The 25,674-nt window shown below is 54.7% G+C and overlaps 6 protein-coding genes across 6 annotated transcripts; 4 read left to right on the plus strand and 2 right to left on the minus strand.

Moving 5' to 3' along the window:
* Nucleotides 1–685: 685 nt before the first annotated feature.
* Nucleotides 686–2,438, plus strand: PG986_014102 (T-complex protein 1 subunit beta; the record flags this gene model as incomplete). Its single annotated transcript, XM_066850324.1, has 3 exons — nt 686–688; nt 775–2,304; nt 2,379–2,438. The coding sequence occupies 3 exons, from the start codon at nt 686–688 to the stop codon at nt 2,436–2,438; spliced, it is 1,593 nt and encodes a 530-aa protein (XP_066692562.1).
* A 1,175-nt stretch (nt 2,439–3,613) lies between these two features.
* PG986_014103 (IRE1-protein kinase) lies at nt 3,614–7,390 on the minus strand (the record flags this gene model as incomplete). The annotated part of the gene is made up of 3 exons (XM_066850325.1): nt 3,614–4,749; nt 4,800–7,113; nt 7,268–7,390. The coding sequence occupies 3 exons, from the start codon at nt 7,388–7,390 to the stop codon at nt 3,614–3,616; spliced, it is 3,573 nt and encodes a 1,190-aa protein (XP_066692563.1).
* A 5,453-nt stretch (nt 7,391–12,843) lies between these two features.
* Nucleotides 12,844–14,005, plus strand: PG986_014104 (Upstream activation factor subunit spp27; the record flags this gene model as incomplete). The annotated part of the gene is made up of 4 exons (XM_066850326.1): nt 12,844–12,856; nt 12,938–13,077; nt 13,228–13,737; nt 13,817–14,005. 4 exons carry the CDS (start codon nt 12,844–12,846, stop codon nt 14,003–14,005), a joined length of 852 nt encoding a protein of 283 aa, XP_066692564.1.
* A 1,676-nt stretch (nt 14,006–15,681) lies between these two features.
* On the plus strand, nt 15,682–18,150 carry PG986_014105 (uncharacterized protein; the record flags this gene model as incomplete). The annotated part of the gene is made up of 1 exon (XM_066850327.1): nt 15,682–18,150. One exon carries the CDS (start codon nt 15,682–15,684, stop codon nt 18,148–18,150), a length of 2,469 nt encoding a protein of 822 aa, XP_066692565.1.
* A 1,077-nt stretch (nt 18,151–19,227) lies between these two features.
* PG986_014106 (integral membrane family protein) lies at nt 19,228–20,682 on the minus strand (the record flags this gene model as incomplete). Its single annotated transcript, XM_066850328.1, has 4 exons — nt 19,228–19,720; nt 19,801–19,918; nt 19,980–20,349; nt 20,518–20,682. Coding segments are annotated over 4 exons (1,146 nt in total), but the record flags the coding sequence as incomplete, so codon positions are not given.
* Nucleotides 20,683–23,376: 2,694 nt separating this feature from the next.
* On the plus strand, nt 23,377–24,967 carry PG986_014107 (Di-copper centre-containing protein; the record flags this gene model as incomplete). The annotated part of the gene is made up of 4 exons (XM_066850329.1): nt 23,377–23,684; nt 23,799–23,961; nt 24,040–24,591; nt 24,704–24,967. The coding sequence occupies 4 exons, from the start codon at nt 23,377–23,379 to the stop codon at nt 24,965–24,967; spliced, it is 1,287 nt and encodes a 428-aa protein (XP_066692567.1).
* Between the last annotated feature and the right edge of the window lie 707 nt (nt 24,968–25,674).

Raw genomic sequence — 25,674 nt, forward strand, 5'->3', positions numbered from 1 at the left:
AGAAAAAGGTTCAGCTGGACCAAGGTTTCTGGCTTCCTTCACAGCGCCAGACCAACAACGTGAACTTACAAGATATTATCGCTATTAAAAGTGCAATAGGCGAATGCTGCTGCTGTCGGCGTCGTACTCTGCTTCAGGTTCGCGATGGCCCGTTTTTGCGCTGTACCTTAGAAATTATCAGGTGGAGAGGCGAGCAATTGTGTGGCGGCCAAATTGAAACCCCGTGACCCGAGCCCCGCGAGTGAGTGTGAGCGCAGTCAGCGACATGGACTGCTGCTGGGTACCGTTTTACTGCCTGTGCTCACCGAGAGCAATGGATGGAAGCTCACCGTAGCCTGCCCCCTAATGCCGGGCTTCTAGGCGGGTACCTCCTCTACCCAAGCACCAGCCAGCTGGAGGTACAGGCGGTATGGCCGGGTTTACGGGCTAGCTGTCACTCTGATAGCAGATAGCCTACCCCCCCTTTAGGTGCCTACCTCATTCCTGTAGGCGACCAATAAATTGTCCCGCACTTGGTCCCCCGCCAAGCAAAAAAGTTCTGGGTTGGCAAGTGGGTAGCAAAGGAAGCTATTGTTGGTGATCGAACAACATCCAAGTTGACATAGCCATCCCACCGACACCTCTTGACTACGTGTGAACTTGCTGCTACCGTCTTGTTCCTTCGACTCCCCAAGTAGCCGCGAGAATGGTAAGCAAGCCCATTGCCTTTTTCCTTTCCTCCTGGCCCGGCCCTGCATGCACGCATCTGCTGACTTATCGTGGCTGTTTACATAGTCGTCCTTCAGCCCAACCCAGATCTTCGAGGAGGGTACCACCGAGGAGAAGGGTGAGAATGCCCGTCTCTCCGCCTTCGTCGGCGCCATTGCCGTCGGCGACCTGGTCAAGAGCACACTCGGCCCCAAGGGCATGGACAAGATCCTGCAGTCCGCCTCCACCGCCGAGATCATGGTGACCAACGACGGCGCCACCATCCTCAAGGCCATCGCCCTCGACAACGCCGCCGCCAAGGTCCTCGTCAACATCTCCAAGGTCCAAGACGACGAGGTCGGCGACGGCACCACCTCCGTCACCGTCCTCGCCGCCGAGCTGCTGCGCGAGGCCGAGCAGCTCGTCAACAAGAAGATCCACCCCCAGACCATCATCGAGGGCTACCGGATAGCCAGCCAAGCCGCCCTCCAGGCCCTCGAGCAGTCCTCCGTCGACCACAGCAAGAACCCCGAGGCCTTCAAGAAGGACCTCCTCGCCATCGCCCGCACCACCCTCAGCTCCAAGGTCCTCTCCCAGGACCGCGACCTGTTCGCCAAGCTGGCCGTCGACGCCGTCCTGCGCCTCAAGGGCTCCGCCGACCTCAGCCACATCCAGATCATCAAGAAGCCCGGCGGCAAGCTGAGCGACTCATACTTGGACGAGGGTTTCATTCTCGACAAGAAGATTGGTGTCAACCAGCCCAAGCGCCTCGAGAAGGCCAAGATTCTGGTCGCCAACACCACCATGGACACAGACAAGGTCAAGATCTTTGGCGCACGCGTCAAGGTCGGCTCCACAAGCAAGCTGGCCGAGATCGAGAAGGCTGAGAAGGACAAGATGAAGGCCAAGGTCGAGAAGATCAAGGCTCATGGCATCAACTGCTTCATCAACAGACAGCTCATCTACAACTGGCCCGAGCAGCTGTTCACCGACGCCGGCATCATGTCGATAGAGCACGCAGACTTCGACGGTATTGAGCGGTTGGCTCTGGTTACGGGTGGTGAAATCACATCTACTTTCGATAACCCCGAAGGTATCAAGCTCGGCCACTGCGACGTGATTGAGGAGGTTATCATTGGCGAGGATACTCTGATCCGATTCTCCGGTGTTGCGGCTGGCGAAGCTTGCACAATCGTTCTGCGTGGTGCCACGGACCAGCTGCTCGACGAAGCCGACCGCTCCCTTCACGACGCCCTGGCCGTGCTCTCGCAGACCGTCCGGGAGCCCCGTACTACCCTGGGCGGTGGCTGCGCCGAGCTGGTGATGGCCAAGGCCGTTGAGGGTGCCGCTACCCGGGTTGAGGGTAAGAAGCAGATGGCTGTTGCCTCGTTCGCCACAGCTCTGCGACAGCTGCCTACCATTCTGGCTGACAACGCTGGTCTGGACTCGAGTGACCTGGTCGCCAGACTCCGGAAGGCCATCTACGATGGTATGTCCACGTACGGCCTGGACCTGATGACGCCTGGTGGTGGCATTACCGACATGCGGGATCTCGGTGTGATTGAGAGCTACAAGCTGAAGAAGGCCGTTGTCTCGTCAGCAAGCGAAGCTGCCGAGGTAGGTTTCCACCTCCCCTTCTACACTTCTCTACCTCCAATTTGAAAGCATGAACTGACTTGGTTTTTCTCTAGCTGCTGCTGCGTGTGGACGATATTATTCGGGCCGCACCGCGGAGGCGCGATCGGATGTAAATATAAAGTTGAAAAGGAGGCTGGCATACATTAGTTAGAATGGATGTAACACGTTGATGATTTGTTATACCCATGTAATGATCATGAATAGAGAGTGTGCCTGTAACATTATGGGTGCCGTATGAAAAGCCTCTCAACATTATATTGAAACTTCAATGTCATCGCCAGGTCCCAAGATACTGATGTGAATGAATGATTGCATGGTGCCTTTTAGTATATGTCTTACTTCTTCGACAACTAATCCCATGAGAGCCATGCTCATCAAAACCTTTTCCATTCTGGCGCCCCTATTTGCCCTGATTACAGTATTCTTCACAGCCAGGGCGATGGGTTTATTCTTCCTGGTGGAACGGGGACGTCTTGATGGCAAACATATCCACTGCCGTCCTGACAAGAAGAAGCATGGGTGGTGGTGGTGGTAGGCTGATGATAATGCCTAATGCTTACCGTCGCAGCTAACCCATCTTTCCCTACTTATGTACCTTGTATCACTGACATCTGGTGATGCAAACGACCCTAGCGAATATCCCACGTTGAGTAGGCAATCTGATTGATCTATCACAGCAAGCACAGGTTCTACTCTCTACCTAGGTAGCTAGCTAGCTAGCCATCTTCGTCATCTAATGCATACACAGAACCCAGTCTACCCGAAGAATGAAATCGTACATCGTGACAAAAGTCGCGAGGGAGGGAAAACACGTTACAGTTGAAGAAAGGTTCGATATCGCAACTAGCATCTACATCCCTACCCAAGTATTCCGTGTTTCTGTCAGGACCCCAGAGTAAAAAAGTGCTGCGGCGGTCCTGCCTATGTGTTGGCAATCGGAGATTTTCACTCTATGGAACCCTTCTTTCCTTTCCCAACAGAGAATAGGTGTTTGCTATGAGAAGTGAGGACGAGAAGACCATACCGATATGTTAGCACCTCACTCTCAAAGGATCAGTAGCACCGACCTGATTCAACCAATACGCCATGACTGTACCCAAGTATGCATTCAAGGGGAACGAGGCACAGTCACAATTGTCCGTAGTTGTAGCACACATGAAAAACCACCATCAATTGGCAAGACATAAGGTTAAAGAGAGTAAATAACGCCATTCCTTTTCTGTATCCAACTACATAGAAAATCCACCGCTAGAACCGCCATTTTATTCCTTTCCTTCCCATCTGCTTCTTACGGCTTCATCGGCTCGAAATACTCCTTAAACCGCACGGCCTCCTGCAGATCCAGCACCCAAATAACCTCATAGCATGTCGCCAACAGGTCCGGGAACCGCCGGCTCCAGTACCCAAGGTACTCCTCGTGGCTGGTCCCGACCGACTTCTTAAGCGCCTCCGACATGTCCTCGCGGTGGTTCCACTTGTTCCGCAGCGCCCGCAACAGATCCAACATGCGCGTTCCCGTGTACTTGCGCTGCTTGCCCAGGCTCTCGACAAAGTCCTTGGTCAGCAACTTCAGGAAGTCGCCTCGGCAGATCCGTGGCGCGTAGTGCTCCAGCGTCTGCAGGGCATCCGACGGAGGGTCGCGCACCTCCTTCTCGAAGTGGTCCGACACGTCGCAGAGGAAAGTCAGACGCTTCTTGGCGTCCCAGAAGAAGGGGTGCGCCATGACCTCGCGGATATTGGGGCGGTCGCGGGGTTCCGGAAGCAGCATAATTCTGATCAAATCCTTGGCCTCGAAGGCGAAGTCGCCAAGGATATCCAGAGGCTGGAGGTTCAGCTGTCCCTTGCGGATATTGACCTCGCGCATGTAGCGGTCACCACAATCGAACGGATGACAACCCTTGGTGAGCACATAGAAGAAGACGAGACCCAGGCTGAAGATATCAATAGCTCTTGTGGCACGGCGGTTGGGCATCAGGCCAGAGCTAACGAGCTGGCTGGACTCGCTGTGGGAGCTTGACATGGATGCTGAGCCTTCTCTAGCATCGTCGTCCAGCAGCAGCTCAGGAGCTCGCCAGCCTGAAGTTCCAGCAGCGTGGGCGGTGGTAGCACCAAACGATGACTGAGCACCATCAAGCTTCTTGCAGAGACCAAAGTCGGAAACAACAAGCCTCGGGCGTCCGTCCTTCGTCATTGTCACCAAGATGTTTTGCGGCTTCAGATCGCGATGAACAATGCGCAGATTATGCAGATGACTCAAACCATTGGCAATTTGGAGAAGAACATTGGGTATGTCCATTTCACCGGCTCGGGCGAGATCTCTATGCATGTGCGGTTTGTCCACAATATCAGCAAGAGATGCATGGCAACGCTCCAAAGCGATGTAAAGGAAAGCGTTCTCCTGATGGAAGGCGTAGTATTGAATGACTAGACATATATTAGCAACGAAGTGCGGCAACAAGTTGCGTCAAACTTACCATTTGGATGGTTATCACTTTCTAGTAGAAGTTGAGTTTCTTGGTAGGCAATATCGTAGAAGACCGCAAGCATCCGCTTGACAGCAACCTCACGCATGTGGAAGGTTCCCGAGTAGACAACGGTACCATTGCTGCCCATACCAAGCTGATCGTCCAGATTGACACGCAGGCCATTGGTTGTTTCGAAACCCGTAGCGCTGATATCGCGAGGATCGTCAACAACTGACTTGACATTGGGCTGCAAATGAGTTTCTTGCGGGATATGCTTGATCTGGTTGATGTCTTCTTGAGTCGGGCCATGGTCGGAATGTTGGGATTTATCATCTTGGCCCTGTGCTTGGTCTTGCTTCTTCTTCTTGTGCTTAGCCCCGCCCCTCGTGCCACGGTGAGTCCTCCTCTTCTTCTTCTCGGGCGACTCGGGTGCCGCTACAGGCTCCTGTGGATCAGCGCCTGCCTGTAGAGGGTTCTCCAGACCGCCATTCGGCGCAACAGCTGCTTCCTCTGCGCCGGCGGCCGCATCAGCTGGGTTGTTCTCATTATTGACAGCTTGCCCCTCGCCGGCCACGGCCTGAGCTGGTGCATCCATGTTGGGCAACTGCGCAGCTCCCTCGGTGATGACCTTGTCAGACTTGACGGATGGGGTGATGGTGGGAGCATCATATTTCGGGCTGTTCCGAATGACGTGGCTACCCTTGAGATACCAAATCGCAGCAGACATGACCAAGAGGAAGAGAATGGGGTTGGTGAAGAAGTCGCGGACTCTGGCATATGCATACTCTGGCAGAGTCTTGACTTTTTCTACAATGGTGGCCAGATCAGATCCGTCATCCGGCACCGTGGCAAGGGAAGCATTGTTCGAACCATCGTCGTCCGGGAACTCAGGCTCCTGGGGGAGAGCGGGCAGAGGCTGTGGCCAAGACATCCGGCCAGTCCCCTGGGCGCCGTGAATGCGGCCAAGTTGATGTTTCCCCACGAGGGCCTCGTTAACAAAGGCATCGTCGAAGCTCCAGGTATTATCAGACTCGGCCCAATCCTTCGACTGGACTTCGGCCACTGGAGCGTTGAGAACAAGGGGGTATGCAGCCCCTGACAGGGCATACCACCCCCCAGACTCGGTTCGGTTAAGGAAAATGCTAGAAGCTCTGGCCAAGGCATCCTCGTCATTGCGAGTGGGAGGAATGGGCTGGGGCAAGAGGACGAGCTCAGGATTGCTGCCCTGAGGAGCGTCACCCGGACGGGCCACATCAAACACACGCCCAACAGGTACGGAAAGGTGGAGAGACATGGTTGGCTCTGCACCATTTCCATCATATGTGAAGAGTTTGCCATTATGCCCAGTGGTGATGTAGCGACCGTTCTGGGTTGTGGTATACTGCCGATGAAGATCCTGGTCATACGAGTTGGGTCCCCATTCGGTATATCGCAAGGTAGCCAACGCTCGGCCATCGTCCTGGCGATGGATGCTGACCGTGTACTCGGTGCGGCTCAGCGTGATGATGCCGGTGCTGGTGCATGCCTCGGAGCTGGAGTCGACTAAGCCATTAGGGCGGAAGCAGGTAGCGCCCTGGTCGACCTGAGAACCGCTTTGGCCGAACCATTTCAACACACGTCCCGTGGCTGCATCCACACTCACCATGGTCGTCTTCTTATCACCGGTGTAGACAACTGGGGGATCGGGGACAGCATAAGGTCCCAAGTCATCCACCAGCTGCTTCATCGTGAAACCTGTGGGGTTCAGCCCGGAGTTCGGTCCGGAAGGCTGCCACAAGTAGACGGGGCCATGTTGAGTGGGTTCCACGGCCCACACATGGTCATCGAGAGGGTGGTAGCTGTAGTCCTCGAGGAGGGTGTTGTTGGGGCGATGATGAATCGTTTCAACGGCCGGCTGCTCGACTTCGAGGTGCCAGCGTTCGTCGCCACTTTCTTTATTAACGGCATATAAATGTCCATCGACGGTCGCCAGAAGAACATAGTCTTCCACTTCCCATCTCCCCAGACTCCGCGCATAATGCAGCGAGGACAAGCCGGCGCCGGCAAGGACGCTGGAAAGCTGTCTTGGAGAATTGGAGGCTCGAACGGGGGTACCCGGAGCCACAGTAGCGAGGGCGCTCGCATCGTAAGAGGGGTTGTTGTTTTTGTTGCCAGGATAGTCGTTTGGCGTCGGGGGTTGTTTGCTCTGGTTTCGAGTTGGCTTCTTCACGCGGCTCGATTGAGCGACGTTCACGTCATTCTCCTGGCCGTCGTACTCGGCTTGACGACCGACGCGAGGCTGGTGCTGACGAGAGGCGGCATCTCCCCCGGAGAATGTTGGCCACTGGGGGCTGTTGGTATTGCAATGATTGCTGTTTCTAAGCAACGGTTACGTTAGCATTGCGTTGGACTGACTAGTTTGGGTTGCTGAACCATGACGGCATAGCCTCTCCATCAGGAAAGTAGAAAAGTCGACAGAAGCCCAAGCTATTACTTACTTGCTGCTGCTGAGCATCAACGAGCGTAAGCCACGGAAGCACAAAGACGGCCAGAGCGAAGAAGACCTTGGCCTTGCGCTGTTCAGCGACAAGCCGTCCTTCGCCAGGAGGCCGTCGCCACATGTTGGAACCGTCAATACTGATGTGGCTGAGAAAGGGCTACTCGAAGCCTTCGACTTGCCCAGCCCTAGGAAAGAGGAAGCTGGGAGACGATTTATCGGCGGAGATTCATTCAGCTGGGGATGCGTGCGGGCCAAGGTATCGCGGCTGAAGGGGCAAGTTTTCGGTCGGAAGAGGGGGTTTCGACGCGTGCGGTGGATCTGGGCTATCGCGATATGGTCGATGTCGATGGATGAGCAAGAGAGAAAAAGTTCAGCGGTCAAATGCTCAAGTCGACAAGAGAAAGGCTCGAGGAGAGGGATGGAAGCGAGGGATCGGGTGAGACGCTGAGAGCTGGACTGGTGTTGCTTTTGACGGAGGGGAGCTCGATCGAAGGCGCCCGACTCATTGAAAATCAGACCCCAATTGTTTCGGCGTCTTACGCGTTCCACTTGTGCCGTGTGGTCCAGAAGCCCGTGGAAATGGCGGTGCAGGTGGGTATATATTTATATATGAGCGAGTATATATCTATCAGGACGGATGCAGTGGTGTCGATACCCGGTAGGCCGTGGGAAAGTGTCGATGCAGCGAAGTCGCAGGCGTTGGCAGAGGGCGACGCAACTCGGGGAAAAAGCAGGCAGCTATATTTTTCCCTAGTCGAAGTGTGCGGGCGACCGATCCAAGTCTGGAAGTTCGGGCTAAGGTAAAACAGTTGGCGCGCTAGGACTGCTAGAATGTCGCGGGCTCAAGCAGGGCCCAAGCTCGACAAGCCGAAAGGGGGCGGCAATTGTTTGTCGAAAAAGAGACCCGACAGTGTTACGCTGATGAGAGACGGATGGATGGTTGGCACGGAGAGAAGGGACGACGATGACCAGAATAAAAGGTTGATGATGGTGGTGTTGGTAAGAAGACAGGAACAGGCTGTGCTGCTGTTGTGTTCACCTGCAGAGCAGTGTGTTGGTTGGTAATTACGTGCGTACGTAGGAAGGACTGCGGCGGGCAGGCTGCTGTATTCAAGGGCAAGGGGGCTGGTCAATCAACCGGAGAGCACGGGTATATTTACTGGAATTGAGCCCTGTGGTGGTGTTGCCATGGATCCATGGATGGGATATATTGTGCAATTCCTCCCGGTGGCTGCTGCATGTCAGATTCCGTCACTTGTCAGCTTGTCACCCCCAGCATTTTCCGATTAAGCGTATGCATTAGGAAGGATTTCCTGGTGTGCTACCACCCTCTCACATGTCTCACACCACCCTGTCTAGCTGCTGGTCTGGTTCAGGCCTGGCTGCTCTTGGTCTTGGTTTCGATGAGGGATGAGGGATGGGCATCAAGCAATGTCGCTAGAAGGGGGGCGACCGGTTGGTCTGCCGGATTGAACCAACGCCCGGAGGATCCAGCAACGGAAAGGCGCCAGAAATGGGTCGACTGGACTGGTAGCTGCGGGCTGTTCCGATTTGGGGAGGCCTGTCGTGCCTGCAACAGTCTGGGGAGGGGGCCGGTGTTCGGGAAGAAACCCACTCAAATTCCAGTCGGGGTCGGGGTTGGTAGGCCAGTAGCAGCCTTGGAGGGTTGACTAAAACACATCAACGCAGCCAAGGGCCAGCCCGATCCTGTAACTGTCCCCCCCCCAGGTACTTCTTCCATATAAAGTACCTAGCAGCAGCCAGGCTACCTGACGTACTGAAGCCCAAGTCACTCTCATATGAGACACCAATCAGCCAGCCTTTGATCGAGGTGTGGCAGGTAGGGCAAACCCTCCCGTGCCTTTCTGCCGCTGGCTTGTAGTTGCTTCCCACTTACCCATACCATGGTTTTATCAAATTCACGTTGACAAACTCGTGCCGAATTCATGCAAGCCAATTGGCACCCACGATAACCTCGAGATAGATCGCATGGCGCATTGCAAAAAGCCTCGCTTCGAACAAGGTTGACGGATGCCTGGCTCTAGGTCCCAGCATTCTAGACTCCAGCCTATCTGAGTGCATACATACGCAAGACATCTCTCTCATCGCGACAATACTCGGAGCGCAAAGCTTGGTTCCCCCTTCCAAGGCAGCAATATTATATTTGAATCATGTTCCAACACCGAAAACGGCGATACATAATTTCGTGATGTGACTGATGGACCAGCCCCGTGAAGGACCCCGCGAAGCCTCGCCATCCACGTAAGCAGCAAAGTAGCGCACCGGATAACCACATGACCCCGGCTTTGGATAGCCTGAGACCGTTGCCCGCAGCTACGCTGATAGCCCCTTGACTATGGCGCCGTAGATCCCTGCGATATAAGTTCTTTGCACTCGTCCAGCTGTCGGTGCAGATCGTCAAGGGGTCTCCACTAGATCCGAAGCCTCGCGCGACACATCACGACGGCGTAAGGCTCTGACTTCCTGGATCGCAAGCAGGGGACTTGCTGTGCTGCGTGTGGAGATCTCGGAATCTGTCGTCCTACCCCATGCTGACAGAACCTGGCCGCTAGACCAGCGCCACCGCCGAACGAACGGATAGTGTTCTCGTCTAGAGCGCCGCCCGGGCTCCCCTGCTTGACCCGCTCCGCCGCCACCGTTCACATGAACCTCGATCTCCTGGGGCCGAAGTCCCGTTCCACCCACTTGCGCAATAATAAAATGCCTGAGGGTGTGGTGATGCCTTTCCGAGCCTTCCCAAGCAAACATGACGGTGCTGGTTATCGCGTTATCAGGCCGCCACCCGAACATCAGCACTTTCCTCATCTCTTTTGTCTCTCTGTGTTCTGGCTCGGCATGGTGCCTATCTACCATAGAAATATTGCCATCCAGGAGTGAACGTGGCCAGTTTCTCAGTAAATGGCACACATCAGGGTGCCACAATATCGGCGATCCTTGCCATGAGGTTGTGCTATACCTGATACTTTGGAAAGAGCCTGTGACTGAAGAGTTTACCGCGCGATTTGATGGAATAACTGTTCGAGGACTAACGTGATATTTCAGAGAATGGATCGTGTGTATGCTGGCTGGTATTCTCTCGTACTGTGACAACAGTGCCGGGGAGCCTGGAATTGTAAGTTGAATGGTCGCTTCCCATCTAGGTCCTGAACCGAAGACGAAGGACACATTTTGTGTGTACTGGGAAATTCACGAAGCGGCGCTTGGTTAAGCAGAAAGCCGTTGGAGTGTAAGTGGTGTTAAGCCGTGGGTATATCAGCCCTCGAAAGAGTCAGAACATCGTAGACATAGCAATATGACATGAAATTTAGATTCAAGGTACTTGCAGATGACAGAACTCTTGCATCTATTAAGCCCTATGGTGATCATTCACCACTACCTCGTAATTGCCTATCGGTATTTTTCTGAAAGGGGTTATTTTATTAACCTGCATCCGTACTTCGCTGTGTACTTGGAAATGGTAGAAGATCAAGAGAGAGAGCCTGTCTCATGGCTAGCTCAAAAGCGGCAAAATGGCCGATTACGAACCGATGTGTGGTTGATCAACAGCCACTGAAAAGCGCTGCAAACTGAAGACTATGGGACCAGAAGCGAATACGTCGTGTCGCACCCAGGTCATTTTGGAAGTTTTCTTGCTTCATTGGAAGAATCAAGCCTAAATAAAAATGAGGCCATGGCAGGCGGATAGGGAGCCGCCCCAAGTTCCAACGACGCAGAATTAAGGTTGCTTTAGTCGACTTGCAGCGGAGGATTATTAATTTTAGGCGCATCCGCTCTGGTGGGTAAGCTGGCAGGCCTCGGTCAGTGACAGGCCCCGGGTCCAGTTCTATGTTCGATATACCCAGAAAACCCTTCCATCAATTGACGACCTGTAACCGCCAGCTTGCATTTGGCATTTGCACCTACCCCGGAGTCAATCAGCCTTGGCCATATGGGATGAACTGGCCAGGCCTTCTGCGTCTATCCTGTCCTCGTGGCTCGTGGCGCACCGGAAGCAGCTGTCATATGATTTGCGGCTGGATACACTTATCCGGCACATAGAAACCGGGTGGACATGCAAGCCCCCCCTGGAACAAGCACCCAACTGCCATGGCCATTGGCCATGCAAGTACCTACCGATGCAGCCGCTTTGTTATCGTGGCTTTATCTGCCGCCACTCAGGAATGCCAACATTCCTCAACTTCTGTGACATCGTGGGCTGCTGGTAGGCAGAAGCGGGCGCCTACGTTTTGGATATAGCACAGTTTCATTGTGGCCCATGAGTCGTGACCTGACTCTAGTACCTGACCGGCGCAGCCAACTGTTCGCCCATTGTTCTCTTTTCGGGGCTGTCATTTTCCCTCTCGTCGCCTTGTATGACAATCCCACCTGACCGATATCACACCACCCTGCTTGCGTGCATCAGTAGACGGAGGTATCTACAGGTAGGCGTGCATCTATCTAGGTATCTACCTGAAGCATTCAATTTGATCAATTGCAGTCGAAGCCCGTCGGCAAGGTGGTACTGCCCGGCCACCCGTGTTTTTTTTTTTTTTACTTTATTTTATTTTAGCTAAGCACACCATCGCAGTTGCGTTGCGGTCCGTTACATTGCGGTGTCATTACGTACCGTTGCCCGCCTCCACATACCTCCCCAGTGCCATCAAATCATACCATGCCATCAAACCCATTAACCAGGTGATGGACGATTTGTTTAGCAAGCAAGCAAGCAAAGTCAACGGTCAACCTCTAGACCTCTCCTGCTCTGCCACCAGAAGAAAGACTCCTCCCGAGACTGACTGACTCCACGCCGCCAACAATTCCGGACCATCAACCTACCACTCTCTGTTTGACAAGAATTTGGGGACGACAGACGACTAGCTGCTAGGCAGTTAGTTGAGGAATTGGCTTGAACGATAGGCCATCCCATTATCCACAATTCACGGCTTCGTGAGCTAGCAAGTAGGACGGCGGACCTCCCGAGACCAAACAATCATACTTTACTTAGCTGGGTAACGAATCATCTTCAACGGCGCTGCTTTTCGGGGGAGGGCATTGACTACACGCGACAACAACCAACAATCCGCTGCCTGTGAGGGCCAAGAGCAAGAAAAACAACAAGAATTGTCACCGCCTATCGACAGTCCCACCAGAGAAACATTTGCCTTGTGCCTTTCTAATTTTTTATTTTATTTTTTTATTTTATTTTATATCTTTCCTATCTTCCGCCTCGCTGCCGCCGCCATGCTTTGATACCGGTTTGCGACACAAAAACAAACAATCTCTTAGTAGTAGCCCATCTACATCACCGACAAAGCAGAAGCAGCAGCAGCAGCAGCAGCAGCCGCAGCAGCAGCTCCAAGCTACGTCGATACCCACCTTGCGCGCAACTGGCGACCCTCCCAAGCTTTCCCCCAGTCACGTCAACATCCCAAAGTCCATCCTCCCGCCAGACGGTTTCATCTTTCGCGCCGTTTGCGTGCAATTGGAACTCTTGAGTTGCATCGCGCCAATCCGATAGTGCCTGTACCTTCCTACGCCATCGGACTTACTGGGGCTTGGCTGCGGGTGACAACAATGTCGGCTCCTTGTATGTTTACCTCCGGGAGTTGGTTTTGGATCGTCATATTGTGCTCTTACTGACCCTAGTGCTCTTTTGCTTTGATTGCAGTATCCTCCACGGAGGAGGCACTGTACACCAGGTACATCGATGAGATCCTTCACAGCGTGGACCTGGAGACGGTCACTCGCAAGAAGATCCGGGCCGAGTTGGAAGACAAGCTGGGTGGGAAGGACCTCAGCAGCCAGAAGGTAAGCAAAGCACATATAAAAGAAACAGACAGGCGCGCCAGTATATCCCAGCAAGCACCTGCTTTCCTTGGAGGAGCGTTTTGTGGCGCGCATTTTTCTTCTTGCTCCTCTCCGAACGCACGCGCTTACTAGTCTCTGTCGCACAACTAGGCGGCCATAAAAAATCTCATCGAGGCCCGATTCGACGCCCTCACGTCCTCGGAACCGGTCGACGTCAAAGAAGAAGAAGAGCCGGCCGCGACGGCCTCGGCCTCGCCCCAGCCGACGCCGAAGCGCCAGGCGAACGGATACGGCGACGAGGACGAGGATGGAGACGCCAACGGCGGCGAGATCGAGGTCTCCACACAGCCGCCCAAGAAGAAGCAGCGCAAGGCCGAGAAGAGCGAGGACACGGAGGACTCGGACGCCAAGCTGGCCGCGATACTGCAGGCGCAGGAGAACCAGATGAGCGGGCGGGCCACGCGCGGCGGCGGCTCCAAGGCCAAGCCGATCAAGAAGAAGCCGCGCAAGAAGAGCTCCAACAAGGTCCGACGCGAGGACGACAGCGACGTCGACGGTAGTGAGGAATCGACGAACAAGCCCCGCAAGGCAGGAGGCGGCTTCCAGAAGCCCTTCAACCTGAGTGCACCTTTGGCCGAGGTCTGTGGAGGCGAGGCAAGGGTAAGAAGAGCCCCAATCCTACATGGTCACGTTCCCCCTTTCGTATTGAACATCTGCTGATCTTTTCTGGTTGTCACAGTTGCCGCGACCTCAGGTGGTCAAGAAACTATGGGAGCACATCAAGGCCAACGAACTCCAGGACCCCAGCGACAAGCGACAGATCCTCTGCGACGAAAAGATGTACGCCATCTTCAAACAAGCCAAGGTGGACATGTTCCAGATGAACAAGCTCGTGGGCAACCATCTGTACCCCGTGGAAGAAGAGTAACTTCGGCTTTCCCGGCGTAGATGGTGAGAAGGCGGACGCGTCGTCATATTGCATGGGTGTGTTTCTACGATTATGGCACGGCACGGGCTGGGGTTGTTTCTTCGTGGACTTTGAACGAACGGCTCGGTATTCAGTGCGTATTGGCGTCTTGGGTTCCCTGGGGCAAGTGGACTGCTCTTTGACTCTTCGGTGGCGGTTGTGGGCATTGGCACCGCAGCGGCGATAGGATATCGTGGTGGTTTTTCTCGTTATTTTCTCTGCATACTGCACGCCCATCTTGGCCCCCATTTGGCCGCCGCTCTGCCCGCCCTGGGTTGGGCACATCTGGGTGCTGCAGCAGACGGTGGTTGGCCAGATTATTATTGTTATGATCTTACCTAGTGAGAGAAAGAGGGAGAGAGAGAGAGAGAGAGAGAGCGTCTACCGAGGGGATAGATACAGTATTATTATGTAGCCATCTATCTCTCTACTAAAGTACTCTTACGTACCACATGGGGTCTTTTTTCCCCGGGCTGCAAAGCGAAGCGGTCTGCCCTATCTTATGCAGTACTTCTTAGCAGTTACATGAAATTACACCTATGATATGGCCGCGGATCTTTCTGAGCAGGCGAAATGGATTTACTCCGGAGCAGCAGCTGTGTTGATGAGGCAGCTTGAGTGAATACATGGCGGTTATTCTAGGAGTGATACAACCCAATGGCCACAATTCTCAGTGGTGATATGGGTATGGGGTTGAAGACATTCTTCGCCTCATGGAGTTATATTAGACGCAAAAGTTCGTCCATGGGCTATCGCCCTGAAAAAGGCACACCAAGTGACAGCTTACTACTCGTGCTTGCATTTCAGTCGGGAAGTGTCCATTTTCCCCAGATCAATGATGAAAGGAGAGCAACAGCGCGTTTGATCTAATATGCAAGACTGGAGGCGGGGTCATCAGAGGTCCAGGAGAATGCCCCGCAGCACTGCTATCAAATCAAATCAACCACGCCGGATCTTGGGAAATAGGGCATTTGTCTGGGAGATAGAAGCCCAGAAGAGAAGGCTGAGATTTCTACGAGTTTGACATTGGGGCATCCAAGTCAATCATGATGATTCATTCTTCGAACCCCTGTGGATTGGCAATCTGGTGCAGTACCAGCAGCTGGCCAGCTTAAGTAATCCGGCAGTCCCTCCTGTAGGTACAGTCATCACTCTTTTTTTTGGCCAGGATTGATTTTCGGCGTGTGTCATTCTGGAAAAGTGCTTCCCGTCCAGCCCGTCCAGTCCAGGCTATTCTCAGTCACCACCGTCCTCGCCTCCCCCCACCAAGCCCACCTTACCACCTGCTTCCTGGCCAAGGTCCACCAGCAACGGGAGAGTCGACAGACACTGCCTTTCACCATTTTGACCCTGCTGTTACTAATTAACGACGGCCGATCTCTTCCTCACTCGCACAACCTTCGACACCATATCGTCCTTCAACTCTTCTTGCTGGGCCAAGCCAGCAACAGCAACAGCAACAGCAACAGCAACTGCTCACCTCGCCCCGCCAATTGGCCTTTACGTCACCGATCGCACTGAAGCTCTCCCAAGCCTTATCTGCTGGTAATTCCTACCTGGTGCCACCATTACTCCAACCAACCCACTCTCGATCGGCAAACACCAGCCCTACCGAACCACAAGAATTCTCCCAAGTCATGTCTTCCGGAGGGCCTGCCGACACCAACGGCCCGTCCTCTGCGCCCGCACGTCCTAGAGGCGACGGCCAGGGCAGAGAACGAGGCAGTGGCCGCGGACGCGGCAACCAGAACCAGGCGGGCGGAAGAGGTGGCAGATCCCAGAGAGGCAGAGGACGCGGCGGCCAAGGAGGACAAGGAGGAGCTGCCCAGCAGCAGTCGGCAGCCAAAGGTGCAGGCGACGAGGCCCCAGCAGCACCTGCGCAAACCAAGAAGGTCATCGGCGCGGCCGCCCCCTCAGGAGACGCTGATGGCGACGACGTCGAGGCCGAGGTCTGCTTTATCTGCGCCAGCCCTGTGGTCCACCAATCTGTGGCGCCTTGCAACCACCGGACATGTCACATCTGTTCCTTGCGCATGAGGGCCCTTTACAAGAACAAGGAGTGCGCTCACTGCCGCACTGCCTCCCAATACGTCATTTTCACCGACGACGCCACGAAGCGCTACGAGGACTACACAGCCGATGCGCCCGACATCACGAGTGTCGACGACAACATTGGTATCCGCTATGCTAAGGAGGACATCGTCGGGGATACCGTTCTACTACTTAGGTACAACTGCCCAGACGTCGACTGCGACTTTGCTGGCTTAGGCTGGCCCGACCTTCATCGCCACGTTCGAAGCGCCCACAACAAGAAGATGTGCGACCTGTGTACCCGCAACAAGAAAGTGTTCACCCACGAACATGATCTCTTCACCGATAAGGAACTGGAAAAGCACATGCGAAACGGAGACGACCGGCCAGGTGCGATTGATCAGACAGGCTTCCGGGGCCATCCCCTTTGCGCCTTCTGCGGTTCGCGCTTCTACGACGATGACAAACTCTACGAACACTGTCGCAACAAGCACGAGCGATGTTTCCTGTGCGACCGACAAGATCCAAGACAACCTCATTACTACATGGATTACCCTGCTCTGGAGAAGCATTTCCAGAAGGACCACTACCTCTGCTCCGATCGCGAATGTCAGGAGAAGAAATTTGTGGTCTTTGCATCTGAGCTGGACCTGAAGGCTCACCAGCTGAGTGAGCATGGAAGCACACTGTCCAAGGATGTGCGACGCGACGCAAGACTTGTCGATATGGCTGGCTTCGACTTCCGACAACCCTACCAACAGGAACGCCGTGGAGGCGGCGACAGAGGGGGTGATAGGGAGGGCGGCCGGGGTGGCAGGGGCAGGAGAGGTCGTGACCCCAATGCTGAACCGATACCGGCAAGCTCTGCGCAGCCGTTGCGCCGCGACGAGCTGGCTTTCCAACGTCAAATGGCTATTCACTCGTCTCAGTCCGTATCGACCCGCACATTTGGCGGACAACTGTCCTCCAGTGCCGCAGGTCCATCTGCCACGCCCTCCCGCAATGCACCGGCGGGACAGCGCACTGGCGCCTCGGCATCCAACAACGCCGCGCCAGCTGCAGAGGCCGTTCCGACTGCTGGTATGGAAGGTCTTAGTGTGACCGACCCCAATCTGACACCCGAGGAGCGTGCTCGCCTTGTCCGCCATGCATCTGTTGTCGAGCGTGCCTCGAATCTTCTACAAAACGACGCGAGCAAGATGGCGACTTTCAGATCTAACATCTCTGCCTATCGCCAAGGCTCGATAACGCCAACGGCACTTGTTGAGTCTTTCTTCACATTATTTTCTGAGACCTCGTCGACGGCGCTCGGTACACTTGTCCGCGAAGTTGCGGACCTGTTTGAAGACAAGGACAAAGCGCAAAGGCTGCGCAATGCATGGAATGACTGGCGCGCTATCAACGAAGATTACCCAACACTTCCCAACCTGTCGGGAATGCATGGTGCTACGACGCAAAGCAGTGGCTGGGCCGCGGCTGCATCGAGTTCTGCCACTGCTGCTGCGTCTAACATGCCTACTGGGCGTCATACTACACGCGTGCTCAAGCTCAAGAACATGACGCAGCAATCGCAGAGGTCAAACTCCCAGCAGTCCAACAGCTGGGCAGCATCCGCCGGGTCAACCGCCTCACGGCCGCCCCCTACCGTTTCGTTCCCGTCTCTACCTCCGGCTCGCACTTCCACCTCCAAGGGCTCGAAGGGACCCAAACCTACGCCCGCATCGTCCTCATCTTCTGCAGCGACATCGGCCTCGCTATGGGGACCCAGCAGCCACAGCCAGCCGTCGTCAAGTAGCAACAACAACAACACCATCCACAGGGCCCCGAAGCCGGCAGCCAGTGGACCCGAATTCCCCGCCTTGCCGGCGGCGCCGAAGCCCTTGACGACGATCTTCGGGTACGGCCGGGGCGCTGTGCGCCGCGATATCGGCGGGTCGCGGGATACCGGGTTCAACTGGAATGGACGGTCTGGTGGGGATCCCCCGTCGGCTGAGGCGGAGGCGGAGGAGGCGGATGCTGCTGATGCTAAGGGGAAGAAGAAGAAGCAGAAGAAGGTGCTAGTGCAATGGGGTTAGGTATGTGACAGGAGAGAAAGAGAAGAAGAAGCTAAAAAAAGGGGGGGAAGCAGATGGATGAATGGCTGGTAACGAAACGAAGGTAAAAGAGATGAATCATAGAAACACAGCAGATGATCCTTCGTTTGCCTGGTCACGTACAATCAGGTAGTCTGTATTCACATGAATCCAATGGCTGATCAACTCGTTATTTTCCGCTTCACTAGAAGTGCATATCGAAACCAGTGCCGGTCCAGTGTATGGCCTTTTGTCATCTTACTGAATGTTTCCTCGAAGCCACAGAGTTGGTCTGTTGCCAGTTATCTGCTTTGGTGTGATGTCTACACAGCCATATGTCTCTCGCAGATGATCTCGAAATGTTGGAGCTGTCGGTCATTCCGCGACAGTCGTTGAACAGGTTCGTTCATCCGCTTCATGGGTGATGCTGGTATGTGTAACTATTTCTGTTTCCGGGCTCGCCGTCGATTCATGTGAGTGGGCTATCCCAGGTTTCGATCCGCGTCCCAGAATTAGAGGATTATGACGATGCAATTTAATTTATGTATTTATCTCGGCTCTGTTCCTGGGGGCTTTTCAAGCTTTCTGCTGGCTTGGCAATCCTTGGCAGGGACTGGTCAGAGGTGTGTCACTGGCGGTGCAGACCTAAGCAGATAGAGCATGATTAAAGTGGACTTGGTTTTCGAGATGATTACTTCCAACTTGACTTGATGAGGAGTATTTGAGGTTTCAGGGCATCATGTATTCAGCAATCTCAACCATGTGCTTGGTAACGCGCTTGATAGTAGGAGGACAAGAGAGAAAGTGAAGCCAGGTACCTACTTGAAGGAGAGTAGGAAAATATATGATATGATATATTGATTGCTAGGTGTCCTCCTCGAAGCGCTTTGGAAGTCATGTCCCTCCGAATATGTATATTTGTCCAAAGAATGCGCCCAAACATATGCATAGACATAAAGTAAGATAAAATAAAGAATATTGGACAAAATGGGTATATCGTAAGAAGTAAACGAACAGGCGCCCGGCCCGCCGACAACACATACTCATCATCAGCTAGGTGGATTTACCCGCTAGTCACACCCGCATCCGGGGACTGGTGGGTGACCACCACGACGAGTCGATGGGGTGCGACGTGTCGATCGTGACGGTCGTGACCTTGGTGATGGCGGTCGGCGACGCCTGCCGCGTCAGCGCCAGCTCGTCCTCGTTCGCGCCCCCCTTGCCATTGCTCATCGCCCGGCTGCCCCGTCCGGCCTGGGCCTGGTTCTGCGACTGGGAGTGCCGGGCCCCCGCCTTATTGCTACTAGCACTGGTGCTGTTGCTGTTCTGGCCGTACGGCTTCATCTTGTACGACCGGTCCGTCCGGTTCTGCGAGGACTTGCCGTAGCGCTGCGTCGTGGTCTCGAGGATGCGCTTGAACAGGGGTTTTAGAGTGGGCAGGCAGGCCGCGATGATGCCCGTGTTGCACTCGGCCGAGATCCAGATGGTCAGGTCGGTCGAGTCCCAGAGGAAGTCGCCCGTCTTGCCGTAGTTGGAGATGTAGAAGGACTTGACGATGGCGGCGGCGACGGCGCTGTGGGAGTTTAAGGGGTTTGAGTCAGTTGGATTGCAGGAGGAAAGAGGGAGAGTGAGTGAGTTAGGGGCCACTCTTACAATACACCCAGTCCCATGATGCAGATCAGGGAGGCTTTGGTGCGCATGTTGATCTGCACATTCCACAGCATTGGCGCAGGGAGAACGGCGAAGAACATGTCTGTGAGGATATTGATGACTTAAGTTTCGACCGTCAGTAAGTTGTAATTCATTTCCCCCACAGGTGGTTCAGGACTCACTGGAGTTAGTATAACTAAGCAGCTGCAGCGTTCCTTTAGACCAGCACGTCGCCTGGACCGTGGGGTCCCAGAGAATAGCGATATTGGTGCACTGCACCAGCAGCGTAACAAAACAAAACAGGGTGTAGACCATGGTAAACACCATGACGCCCTGGAGGGCGCGCCGGTAATGCTTGTTGGGCGCGATGCGCAGCAAGAACAGGCCGATGGACATCTTGACGGCCGGGATTGCCCACAGGTAGATGACCTGCCCGACGAAGTTGATCTTGAGCCCCGTCGTCGCCACGGCGGGCGGCAGGTACACGATGTGCCGGCCCGCGCCGTAGACGACTTGGGGAACGACTACGCCCAGGCCAGCCAGGGAGAGGGTCTGCGATGGGGGCTTTCTGTTAGCAAATACAATATAAGGATATGTAAGTCCGGGCAAGAGCAGATGAGCTTACCATCGCTATGATCATGGCATAGTCCTATTCGGTATCCTCCTGTCAGTGTCCCAACTTACAGCCACCATGGGAAAGACCTTGTGGGTTAAACTTACATCGGATCCCATCTTATGAACCATGGTAAGGCGTACCCAGAGACGGGCACAGACGGTCATGAGCGCCATCGACGTCGTGGCGATGACCGCACCGAGGATCTCATGGCCCCTGTACTCGTTGGGGAGTCCAGCCCCCGGGAGCGGTGGTGGTGAATCCGCAGACATTGGATCTGATCCTGCAAGCCGCGAAGTGATCGTGGTGTGCGGCCCAAGTCGCTGCTGTCGTCGTCGTCGTCGTCGTCGTCGTCTGGTTTAAGATTCTCTAAGCGCGGGATGGGGTGGTGGTCGATCTGGTGTCGCAGATCCTCACGTCACTCATTGTTGATTGATAGGGAGTAGCAAAGGGGGGAGGTGACGGCAGAGGATAGTGGGCACGGCATACACACACTTACACATACTTGCACACGGACTGGAACAAGGGTGTGGCCATGGGTCTCGTCGGGGATTATATGATTTGTATATCTCTGCATCCTTCCCTTCCAGCTTCCTCCTAGCCTTCTCGATCGTCCCCACCGTCTTGGCACTCTTTCCTCGTGCCTGAACCCCGGCAGCCTTCCAAGACCTTGGTTTCTCCCTCTCCTGCCTGCAGGCTAATCCTCACATGGTTTGTTTCCAGTAGGTAGGTATTTCTCATTCTCTCTCTCTCTCTCTCTCTCTCTCTCTCTCGCCTTGTTGGTGTGGGCTTCCCATAAAACGGTACCGACACGGCGACGCCTCATATTTCGCGTTTTGCATTTCGATCACGAACAATGGGAGGGGGGTAGTCCTTGTCAGGCTACTTGGACCTGGTCAGGCTGCAGGTGCCAATACCCGGCTGACGCCTTGGTATTTTACAAATGCCATGCCCTCCTCCTCGGTTACGAAACAAGGGGGTTCGCAATGCAACCGACTGGAGCGTTCTATTTCGCCCATGACCAGCAGGTTTCTCGCTCCCGTCCAGGAACGAGCTGCTGCATTAGGTACTACCGACACAGGTTACATGGCTTACTCGGTATAATTCGTCCCAGATATCAGGTGAATATTCAGGTCGCTCTTAGCAAACGAGATGCTACCTTAGCATGAACGACGGTGATACTAAGGGGCATCCAGATGCGACAACGTCGTCAGACCAGGCTGGGACTAGAATCACCGTCTAACTTTGTCGGGCTTGACGCGGAAGAAGAGTGACCCCCCAACTTGCCACTTCGTGGCATATGCCGTCTACTTGCTTGACTCGCCCGAAGGTGTCGGCAAGGAAAAAGCCCCTCACGAGTCACTAGCAAGCAAGCTTACTCTTTAGTGATGCTTCTTCCTATCCAGCCAACTACTAGGCATATATTCTACCTTCTGAAAACCTGTCGTGTAATTCTCGGCACTTTGGCCCGATGGTCACGTTTGGGCTCTACTGCATCGTTATCCCTGTCCTGTGGCATCTCGTTGGAGGACTCGAGAAATGGCGACATTACGTACATAAGGGCATGCTTCATCTAATCAGTTAGCCTTCGTTGGTTATCTGGAAATATCTGAGTCTGTTGCAAAACGCCTGATGTTTGTTTTTGGCATCACCAGCGGATGTCGCCAATGTCACCAAGGCCAAATGGAACCATTACAGAAAAGAGACGAACCGGGGCCTTAGGCGATGCTATTCGATCTCTCCCCTGATGCCGCCCTGACCAAGCAGGGAAGATCCAACGGCGGCGGGCAATCGGCACATTTACTTTAGGGGAGGAACAGCCTTAATGGCCCCGATCGCCCATCGGGTTAATCTGCAGTAGGGAACATAGATCGGGGGAAAATTGATTTTATTTCACCAGGATGGCCAGGAACACCCCGCGAAGTTTTCTGTTGCGCGGTTTCAGGAAAATCGGCACTCGCCAGGTCAAGGATGTTGTCACTTTGAAGAGAAGACCGGCGGCCGGGAAAGGACTCACGGGATCCGAAAACCTTCCACATTGAAAAACGAAAAAAAAAGGGAGCAGCCACCTTGGTAAAAAGGAGCTACATATGTAGGTGTCGTATAATAGTCTGCATGGTGCGTACAGCCTAATGCACCCAGCCCCGACGCCGCTATACTCCTTTGCTACCATGGTTCCGAAGCCGACAGCCGGGTGCGCGAAGTGGAAGAGGAGGATAGAGGCCGTGCGCATGAGTTACTACCGCACCACCCAACGGCCAAGGAATCCCGGGATGGCGGGAGAGTAGCAACACTAACAGCTCCCCAGCTCCAGGACCCTGGACGGATCAGAGATTGGATCTGACTGGGTCGTCGCGATGAGACCAGACTAAACCAAGATGACCCAGGCGAGGGAGGGGTGTAAGATCCACCGGAAGCTGCATCTCTTAGGGTAGTGTTCTAGAGCTAGCGATTTGGGCCCTGGTTTCAATGTCCCCGGGGAGGTGGGGGAAATCCACAAACAACCCAACGGCCGACGGGCGGAATGGGAAGGACGGGCTTCTTAGCGGTGGCTGTATGTAGGTAAGCATCAGAGGAGGGGGCTGCAGCATGCCTTTTAAACATGATGCGACGGTTTTCTAGGATACGGCGAGGAGAAGAGCGAGCTTGGTCAGTGATACTAGTATGTGGAAGAGACCAACCATCGCCGCGTGCTCGTTCATGGCCATTGTTATAATCCAAGGACCCCCCCGTTGATTCGTCTGCTAGCTCTTCGGTCGCCCAGATTCCCGTTCGTTCCATTGATCGCCTGTCTGCCTGAGAGCAGCTGTGTTCAATAATTGAATAGAGAGGTACATACACCGGTTCATCTCCCTACCTGATCCAATAGTCTCACAACTCCTTTCCTCTTCCTGTCGTTTCTGAAACCCTCGATCCCAAGCAAAGTTTTGCTTGCTACCTATACCAGGAGATCCTCTTTAGTCGCTATGCATTTCTCGCTGGCCTCGGCGGCCTTCCTGTTCGGGATGGCTCTGGCAGCCTTGACGCCGGATCTCAAGAGCGGCGACGCCCTAGCCCAGTTCAAGATTCTCGTCACCCAGGCTCAAGCAAGCCAGGCCGCCATCTTGGATGCGAAAGCGAAACGGGCAACACCACCACCGCCTCCTTTTCCTAGACTACCGACGCCGCCGCCGCCCCCTCAGGCAGGACCTAAGACCCCCGCTGGCAACTCGACGGCACCTCCTTCAAAATGGGGGAAATGCACCAAGGAGAAGCTGACCGTTCGTAAGCCTTGGTAAGCAGTCCCACATCATGATCCTCCTCGCCGCCATGGTGGTCGCTCTCTTTTTGGCACCAGGTTCTCTTGTTCAAGGGACGTCGCCGGAGACCAATACTTATCATGTACTAGGGGCTCGCTGAGCACGACGGAGCGCAAGGCCTACACCGATGCCGTCCTGTGCCTGCAAAAGCTTCCGGCCCGGACGCCGACGAGTCTGGTGCCCGGTGCGAGGACGCGGTTTGACGACTTCTTGGCATCCCATATCAACCAGACCCAGACCATCCACTACACGGTAAGACATGATCCTCCCACACGGCATCCGATGTCCATGTGGTAGTAGACCGCTCACAAACCCTCATCTATGGCACAGGGCACCTTCATGGCCTGGCACCGCTGGTTCACCTTCCAGTACGAGCAGGCCCTGAAGAACGAGTGCGGCTACAAGGGCGCGCAGCCGTACTGGAACTGGGCCCTGTACGCCGACGACCCCGTCACGTCGCCCATCTTCGACGGCAGCGCCTTCAGCATGTCGGGCGACGGCGAGCCCGTCGCCAACAAGGGGCCCATCACGCTGCTGCTCGGCAACTTCGCGCCCGTCGTCCTGCCGCCCGGCAACGGCGGCGGCTGCGTCAAGACCGGGCCCTTCAAGGATATGGTGGTCAACCTGGGCCCTGTGGCGCTGCCTTTGAATAACGGGACTGTCATTCAGGGGACGGGACTCAACTATAACCCGCGCTGCTTGAAGCGCGATATCTCGGCGGGCGTCAATAAGGCATTTGCGAATGCCACGTCCATTATGCAGCTCATTGGGAACAATAACAATGTCGCCGATTTCGAAATGGTCATGCAGGGTGTACCGGGCTCTGGCAGCATCGGTGTGCACGGAGGTGGTCATTACACCATTGGTGGTGACCCAGCCGGCGTAAGTCTTCCTCACTCCCCCCTCCAGCCCTCCCAGCTCAACCAAGCCCCTATTCCCCAAAACCCCTCGATATAATCAAACGAAAGACATACTGACATTCCTGGTCAACCAGGACACCTTTACCTCTCCGGGCGACCCGGCGTTCTACCTCCATCACGGTATGATCGACCTGGTGTGGTGGGTGTGGCAGATGGCGGACTTCCCGGCGCGGCAGAACCAGGTGGCGGGTACCAACACGTTCCTGAACCAGCCGCCCTCGGCCAACACGACGCTCGACACCGTCATCGACCTGTTCTACGCCGGCGGCGGGCCCGTCACCATGCGCGAGCTGACCAGCATCCACGACGGGCCGTTCTGCTACACCTACTCTCTGTAAGGGGAACCCGCTACCTCACCCTCCTTCTCCTCCTCCACCACCTCTCATTCATTGCTCCCCATCCAGCTCGGTTGGTTGTGGTGGCTGCTTCCCCCTCTTACCTACCTTTCTCTTCGTAATCATTACTATTCTAATGACCTGTTTCTTCTTTCGCCCATGCGTATAGAGGCCCCGGCTCCGACTCAGCAGCCGTTGAACGCGTCGTCACGGGCCACCAACCTCGCGCCGCTGTACCGCGGTCGACGAAAACGATTTCTCTTCTTTCTCCTCTTATTTTACTTCTTCTTCTTTGCATATAGCCTGATTTTGGCATGATATCCCTGTCCATAGAGTACCTAGATAGAAACTGGCTAGATGCTGTTAATTCATTTCATAACGAAGGACTCCATATTTGCAGTGACGCAGCTGGCAGATTGACCGACCTGACCGAGCTGACCTGACCTGATTCCAGCTATCGATCCGAAATCCTCACATTGATTTCTTGAGGGCTTGACGGCCGGTGCAGGGCATGCATTGGCACGGAATCATGACTCTTGCCTTGGTTCTAGTGATCCGCTGGAGCGCACATGGAATGGAAATGCTGGTGCAAACTAGGTTGATTTACTGCGTCGGCGCTGTATCCTGCGCTCGCAGTTACTGTGTACCGATCAAACTATTACACCTACTACCAACTGCAGTGAGATGGGCTAATACATACCTCTTGCAGC

This window comes from Apiospora aurea (assembly GCF_038362705.1).
Source record: "Apiospora aurea strain CBS 24483 chromosome Unknown utg000010l_segment0_segment0, whole genome shotgun sequence".
Taxonomy (NCBI): domain Eukaryota; kingdom Fungi; phylum Ascomycota; class Sordariomycetes; order Amphisphaeriales; family Apiosporaceae; genus Apiospora; species Apiospora aurea.